General features: G+C 43.4%; 1 protein-coding gene across 1 annotated transcript; it reads left to right on the forward strand.

Moving 5' to 3' along the window:
* The first annotated feature begins 5,791 nt into the window (after positions 1-5,791).
* Positions 5,792-8,032, forward strand: LOC119326366 (L10-interacting MYB domain-containing protein-like). The gene is made up of 3 exons (XM_037600027.1): positions 5,792-6,062; positions 6,856-7,248; positions 7,333-8,032. The coding sequence occupies exons 1-3, from the start codon at positions 5,912-5,914 to the stop codon at positions 7,767-7,769; spliced, it is 981 nt and encodes a 326-aa protein (XP_037455924.1). The 5' UTR covers positions 5,792-5,911; the 3' UTR covers positions 7,770-8,032.
* Positions 8,033-8,304: the final 272 nt, after the last annotated feature.

Genomic DNA, 8,304 nt, shown 5'->3' on the forward strand with positions numbered 1-8,304 from the left:
GAAACTCCATGCAAATGGACCGTTTGGACTCACTTGATTTTGAATCACTTGAGATATGCAAATCATACCACATGGGCAAGATGACTGAAAGCCTCGTTTTCAGTAAGATGGAAAAAGATAGCAACTTGTTGGAAGTAACACATTTTGATGTGTGCAGTCCAATAAGTGCTGAGGCATGCAGTGAACATCGTTATGTTCTTACTTCACAGATGATTCGAGTAGATGTTGAGAATATTTACTTGATGAAACACAGGTCTGAATTGTTGAATGGTTCAAGTAATTTCAGAGTGAAGTAGAAGATCATTGTGACAAGAGGATAAAATGTCTATGATATGATCATAGAGATGAATATCTGAGTTACGAGTTTTGGCACACAATTAAGACATTATGGAAATTGTTTCGCAATTAATACCGCCTGGAACACCATAGTGTGATGGTGTGTCCGAACATCATAGTTGCACCCTATTGGATATGGTGCGTACCATGATATCTCTTATCGAATTACCACTATTGTTCATGGGTTAGGCATTAGAGACAACCACATTTACTTTGATAGGGTACCACATAATTCCGTTGAGATGACACCGTATGAATTATGGTTTAGAGAAACCTAAGTTGTCGTTTCTTAAAAGTTTGGGGCTGCGACGCTTATATGAAAAAGTTTCAGGTTGATAAGCTCGAACCCAAAGCGGATAAAATGCATCTTCATAGGAAACCCAAAACAGTTGGGTATACCTCCTAATTCAGATCCGAAAGCAATATGAATTGTTTCTAGAATCGGGTCCTTTCTCGAGGAAAAGTTTCTCTCGAAAGAATTGAGTGGGAGGATGGTGGAGACTTGATGAGGTTATTGAACCGTCTCTTCAACTAGTGTGTGACAGGGCACAGGGAGTTGTTCCTGTGGCACCTACACCAATTGAAGTGGAAGCTTATGATATTGATCATGAAACTTCGGATCAAGTCACTCCCAAACCTCGTAGGATGATAAGGATGCGTACTACTTCAGAGTGGTACGTAATCCTGTCTTGGAAGTCATGTTGCTGGACAACAATGAACCTACGAGCTGTCGAGAAGCGATGGTGGGCCCGGATTCCGACAAATGGTTAGAAGCCATGAAATCCGAGATAGTATCCATATATCAGAACAAAGCATGGACTTTGATGGACTTGCGCGTTGATCGGCAAGCCATTAAGATAAATGGATCTTTAAGAAGAAGACGGACGTGGATGGTAATGTCACCGTCTATGAAGCTCGACTTGTGGCAAAGAGTTTTTGTTTTTTCACAAGTTCAAGGAGTTGACTACGATGAGATTTTCTCATCCGTAGCGATGCTTAAAGTCCGTCGGAATCATGTTAGCATTAGCTGCATTTATGAAATCTGGCAGATGGATGTCAAGACAAGTTTCCTTACTAGTTTTCGTAAGGAAAGGTTGTATGTAATACAATCAGAAAGTTTTTGTCAATCCTAAGGATGCTAAAAGGTATGCTAGCTCCAGCGATCCTTCAATGGACTGGAGTAAGCATCTCGGAGTTGGAATGTATGCTTTGATGATGATCAAAGATTTTGGGTTTGTACAAAGTTTATGAGAAACTTGTATTTCCAAAGAAGTGAGTGGGAGCACTATAGAATTTCTGATGAATACATGTTGATCAGAAATGATGTAGAATTTCTGGAAAGCATATAGGGTTATTTTGAAAGTGTTTTTCAATAGAAAGCCTGAATTAAGCTACTTGAACATTGAGCATCAAGATCTATAAGGATAGATCAAAATGCTTAATAATACTTTCAAATGAGCACATACCTTGACATGATCTTGAAGGTGTTCAAGATGGACCAGTCAAAGAAGGAGTTCTTGCCTGAGTTGTAAGGTACGAAGTTAAGACTTAAAGCTCGACCACGGCAGAATAGAGAGAAAGGAAAAAGGTCGTCCCCTATGCTTAAGATGTAGGCTCTTCAGTATGCTATGCTGTGTACCGCACCTGAAGTGTGCCTTGCCATGAGTCAGTCAAGGGGTACAAGAGTGATCCAAGAATGGCTCACAGGACAGCGGTCAAAGTTATCCTTAGTAACTAGTGGACTAAGGAATTTTCTCGATTATGGAGGTGGTAAAAGAGTTCGTCATAAAGGTTACGACGATGCAAGCTTGACACCTATCCGGATAGCTCTGAGTAGAGAGACCGGATACATATAATGGAGCAATAATTTAGAATAGCTCCAAGTAGAACAGTTATTTGGAATAGCTCCAAATAGAGCGTGGTAGCTGCATCTAGGAGATGACATAGAGATTTGTAAAGCACACACGGATCTGAAAGGTTCAGACCCGTTGACTAAAACCTCTCTCACAAGCAACATGATCAAACATAAAACTCATTGAGTGTTAATCACATAGTGATGTGAACTAGACTACTGACTCTAGTAAACTCTTGGGTATTAGTCACATGGCGATGTGACCTGTGAGTGTTAATCACATGGCGATGTGAACTAGATTATTGACTCTAGTGCAAGTGGGAGACTGTTGGAAATATGCTCTAGAGGCAATAATAAAAGTATTATTATTATATTTCCTTGTTCATGATAATTGTCTTTTATTCATGCTATAACTGTATTATCCGGAAATCGTAATACACGTGTGAATACATAGACCACAATATGTCCCTAGTGAGCCTCTAGTTGACTAGCTCGTTGTGATCAACAGATAGTCATGGTTTCCTGGCTATGGACATTGGATGTCGTTGATAACGGGATCACATCATTAGGAGAATGATGTGATGGACAAGACCCAATCCTAAGCCTAGCGCAAAGATCGTGTAGTTCGTATGCTAAAGCTTTTCTAAATGTCAAGTATCTTTTCCTTAGACCATGAGATTGTGCAACTCCCGGATACCGTAGGAATGCTTTGGGTGTACCAAACGTCACAACGTAACTGGGTGGCTATAAAGGTGCATTACAGGTATCTCCGAAAGTGTCTGTTGGGTTGGCACGAATCGAGACTGGGATTTGTCACTCCGTGTAAACGGAGAGGTATCTCTGGGCCCACTCGGTAGGACATCATCATATGCGCAATGTGACCAAGGAGTTGATCACGGGATGATGTGTTACGGAACGAGTAAAGTGACTTGCCGGTAACGAGATTGAACAAGGTATTGGATACCGACGATCGAATCTCGGGCAAGTAAAATACCGCTAGACAAAGGGAATTGAATACGGGATTGATTAAGTCCTTGACATCGTGGTTCATCTGATGAGATCATCGTGGAACATGTGGGAGCCAACATGGGTATCCAGATCCCGCTGTTGGTTATTGACCGGAGAACGTCTCGGTCATGTCTGCATGTCTCCCGAACCCGTAGGGTCTACACACTTAAGGTTCGATGACTCTAGGGTTATAAAGGAAGCTTGTATGTGGTTACCGAATGTTGTTCGGAGTCCCGGATGAGATCCCGGACGTCACGAGGAGTTCCGGAATGGTCCGGAGGTAAAGATTTATATATAGAAAGTCCTGTTTCGGCAATCGGGACAAGTTTCGGGGTCATCGGTATTGTACCGGGACCACCGGAAGGGTCCCGGGGGCCCACCGGGTGGGGCCACCTGCCCCGGGGGGCCACATGGGCTGTAGGGGGTGCGCCTTGGCCTACATGGGCCAAGGGCACCAGCCCCTAGAGGCCCATGTGCGAAGATAAAGGAAAAAGGGAAGAGTCCTAAAGGGGGAAGGCACCTCCGAGGTGCCTTGGGGAGGATGGACTCCTCCCCATCCTTAGCCGCACCCCTTCCTTGGAGGAGGGGGCAAGGCTGCGCCCTCCCCCTCTCCCTTGGCCCTATATATAGTGGGGAAAAGGAGGAGCAATCATACCTAAGGCCTTTGGTTGCCTCCCTCTCCCTCCCGTGACACATCTCCTCTCCCGTAGGTGCTCGGTGAAGCCCTGCAGGATTGCCACGCTCCTCCATCACCACCACGCCGTTGTGCTGCTGCTGGATGGAGTCTTCCTCAACCTCTCCCTCTCTCCTTGCTGGATCAAGGCGTGGGAGACGTCACCGGGCTGTACGTGTGTTGAACGCGGAGGTGCTGTCCGTTCGGCACTAGGATCATCGGTGATCTGAATCACGACGAGTACGACTCCATCAACCCCGTTCACTTGAACGCTTCCGCTTAGCGATCTACAAGGGTATGTAGATGCAAACTCTCCTCTCCTTTCTACTCGTTGCTGGTCTCTCCATAGATAGATCTTGGTGTTACGTAGGAAAATTTTTGAATTTCTGCTACGTTCCCCAACAGTTGAATCGCAACAGATAGAGCGAGCATTGCCTACTTTGGAAGGACTACTTCGAGTCCACTGACCCACTCTTCACACACAACCTATTCTTGCGCCGCTTTCGGATGGCTAGACATGTGTTCAATCGTATCCGAAAGGTGTGGTGGCTTATGATAATTATTTCAAATGCAAGAAGGATGCCCATGGGGAGGGTTGGCTTCTCCTCTTATCAGAAATGCACTGCAGCTATTCGGATGCTTGCATACAGAATATCTGCTGATCTTATTGATGAGTATGTCCGAGATGAGCGAATCCATGTGCCTAGAATCCATGTATAGGTTCTGCAAGGCTGTGGTAGCAGTATTTGGCCTGAAGTACTTGAGAGAACCAACTGTTGCAGATACAACCCGATTATTGGTGATCAATGCCGATAGGGGCTTTTAGAGATGCCTGGTAGCGTAGATTGTATGCACTGGGAGTGGAATAACTGCCCTTCTGCTTGGCAGGGGCAATTTAGGGGCCATGTGAAATCTTGCGTTGTCATACTTGAGGTCGTGGCTTCACACGATCTCTGGATTTGCACTCTTTCTTCGGCATGGCCGGCTCTCACAATGATATCAACGTGCTTCAGCGTTTTCCAGTGTTTGCAAGGCTTGCAGAAGGCAACTGTCTAGAGGTCAATATTGAGATAAACGGCCACCATTAAAACAAATGATACTACCTAACTGATGGTATCTATCCTCAATGAGCTACACTTGTCAAGACAATCTCCAACGCGATAGGAGAGAAGAGGTAGAGATTTGTCCAAGCACAAGAGAGTGCAAGAAAAGATGTGGAACATGATTTTGGTGTTCTTCAATCTCGATGAGGCATCGTTCGGTATCCTGCTAGAATTTGGAGCACCAAAAAGTTGTGAGCGGTGATGACTGCTTGTGTGATCATGCACACCATGATCATAGAGGATGAGCGTGAGGATAAAATCTTGGATCAGGGGTTTCAATTTCAAGGGGAAAATGATGTGCCTGAGCATGGAGGAACGACTACATTTGCACAGTTCACCGAATTTCATCATCAAATGCGTGATTGGAAAACTCACATTCAACTACAAGATAATTTGGTTGAGCATACGCTGGGCTCACCTTGACAATCAATAGATGTATAAGCTATTTTTTCTTTCAAATGTATTTGTAACAATTTAAATTTTATTTGGTTTGTAACCTATGAGATTTTTTTGGTTTATGAAACTATGATATTTGTATTTGGTTGAATTATGTGAACTTTGGGCAATATTTTTCTATATCTACATAAAAAAAAGCAAAAAAATAATCGCGTGGACGCACTATAATTCAAATACGGATGAAGACAGATAAAGACCAAAACACCGACCCAACAAATAAAAACAGACAAAATTTACGTTCATTTGGATCGGCGCATTGAAGACACCCGAGGTTTGGTGAACGGAAACTGTTCCGTAGGAATTCTGCAGGCCCGTTCGCTCAGCAGGAAATCAGCTTCGTTCGTTCCACAGTAAAGCGTCCCCCTCAAGCTGCACTTTCCACGGGAAAAATAGCATCTGCTCGAACCAAAGGAACGCCAGGCGAAAATCCGCTTCCCTCGCTCCGTCACTCTCCGTTTCCCACGAGCTTGGCGCGAAATCGACATGGACGACCACGGGGGGATCCCACCTCCACCTCCTCCTCTGCCTCCGCCCCCTTCCTACGCCCCTCCTGCTCCGCCTCCCCTCCTTCCATCGACACAAGGGTCGGAAGATCTGCAATTTGGGGAAGGTCAGGAGATCTGGCAAGAAACAGGTAACCCACTCTCGATACATATTGGTTTCTCGTTCAAAATCTTGATTTACTGTTGAACATTTGTCTTGCTAGGACAGATCTGTCTCTCTTTGTATGTATGGTGTGACAACCTAATTAGTTACTACAGTAGTAGATTATTTTCTCTTCGGTTGTTCGACTGCTAGTACGTGTGCCAATTAGTGGAGCAGAGTTCTGGCTAGTTAGGATTTAGTGTGCACGCTACATTTTCAGAGAGTATTTTTCATCACACAACAGGCAACCGTTGCATGTACTGCACTGATGTATACATATATTAGCATTTAACATCGGTTCAGCTATATAGCATGGTGTGTGCCTATCCAGCTATGTACTGGATTCTTTGCAATTATGTGGCAAGCTGTACTAGGAGATTCAAAGAATCAGGAAGATATATGATGCTGTGTGTATGTATGGATTGATTCTTACCATCACCTAGTTAGCTTGTTATGTGGAAGATCGAGGCGAGGCGAACTTTTATTGTATGGATGTTGTGTCGCTGGTTTGCTGTGATGTTTCAGGGACAGTTTATTTTGATTTTTTGGGATTTCATGTGAATTTTGGGCCGTGGCTCCCTCAAATTAAGTGAGATCAACACTCCATGTATGTTAAGAGGATCGTGAACTAATGTTATAATCCTATATATGATGACATTGAGTGTGGCTCTCATTGTTTCACTACCCATAGACTTAACTTGTATGCGCTATTCAGTGCATAGCTAGTTAGTAGTATGTTTTTTCAATAACTAATACTAGAATTGCACTTGTCATATCATCAGGCACCACCAAGAGTTGTTCTAGAGCCAGCTGGAATCACAAGATGAAGTCATATCTTATTTGGCTCTTGAAAGAACATGATGTGCCGACATATCGAACACGAAATGCATGGAGCAAAGAGGCTTGGAGAAGGATTGTGGATGCATTCAATACACGATTTGGTTTATCACTCTCAGTAACTCAGGTCAAACAAAAGGAGCAGGACCTGAAGAAAGATTTTAAAGCTATAAGAGACTTGATATCTGAAAGTGGTTTTGGCTGGGATCGTGATACGATGATGGTGGTTGCTCCTGATAGTGTTTGGGAAGAATTAAGGGCACGTAAAAACAAAGATGCCCTCCGATGGCAAGACAAGTCATTCCCATACTATTATGATATATTTGCTCTATATGACGGTGAGTTTTAAACCATTGAATTAATTAGTTATGTTGTGTCTCTTATGTTCTTAAGCGAGATTCTTCTGGACGTAATCCATGCAGGGCGCTATGCTCAAGGAAGGAGTTGCCATGGCACCGATAATTATGCGAACAAGGCCCCACATATATCGATGGAACCTCCAGAAGACCTACATAGAAATCGTCAACCACCTCATTCTGCTCCTGAGCCTACTAGTGCTAAACGGGCAAAAAGACAGAAGACGAACTCTAATCTTGATGATTTCCAGGAGAGGTACCTGAGCTTCAAAAGAGAAGAAATGAATCGGTTTGCAGCCATTGAGGAGAGGAAATTGGAGGATCCCTATAGCATACAAACATGCATTGCTACACTTGAAGGGTTGCCGGATTTACAAACGGAAGATATGCTAAAAGCAGCTGACCTCTTCACCGACAACAAGGACAACAGGGAAGTGTTTCTCTCCTTTTCATCTAAGGAATTACGGCTGAGCTGGTTGAAAAGAAAAATTCAGAACACCTAGTGTAATGGCTATGGAAATACGCCCCGTGGAGAAGGCTTTTGTGTTAAGGTGGTAGGCTAGGAAAAGGGTATGCGAAGTTGCTGTAGTACTACTAATGCAATGTTAATGGTAGCAAATTATCATGTAGTGCTAAGGTGCTAGGCTAGGAAAGGGTCCTTAACTTTTGTGTATGTGTTCCTGGACAGATGTGCTAGTACTGATGCAATGTTAAATGACACTTGATCACAATCCTTTTGATTGAATAGAACTAATTGCAGTACAAACCAATTGTTTTACACTTATTACATATGGTTCATTGTCTTGCAATGTAGTCAGCCCACAATGCATTCTCCATGGCATCTCGCATGCCATACCCAGCTTGCTATGCTGTCAAATAACGGCACATCAACATTGTATTGGCCATTGGGTATCTCCATCTGGTAAAGCTTCCATATTGTTTTATTTTATATTTTCTGTACATCTCACGGGCAAGTTCTATCAGTGATGAGTTGTTTTTGCTTTACCAAATTTATTTGTGTTGTAAGAATATCTCATT

The sequence above is a fragment of the Triticum dicoccoides genome, chromosome 6B (genome assembly GCF_002162155.2).
Source record: "Triticum dicoccoides isolate Atlit2015 ecotype Zavitan chromosome 6B, WEW_v2.0, whole genome shotgun sequence".
Lineage (NCBI taxonomy): Eukaryota > Viridiplantae > Streptophyta > Magnoliopsida > Poales > Poaceae > Triticum > Triticum dicoccoides.

Coding starts and splice junctions, on each gene's coding strand:
- LOC119326366 (XM_037600027.1), top strand. CDS start 5,912: ATGGACGACCACGGGGGGATCCCACCTCCACCTCCTCCTCTGCCTCCG. Junction 6,063..6,855: donor GGAGATCTGGCAAGAAACAG/GTAACCCACTCT, acceptor TCATATCATCAG/GCACCACCAAGAGTTGTTCT. Junction 7,249..7,332: donor TATATTTGCTCTATATGACG/GTGAGTTTTAAA, acceptor TAATCCATGCAG/GGCGCTATGCTCAAGGAAGG.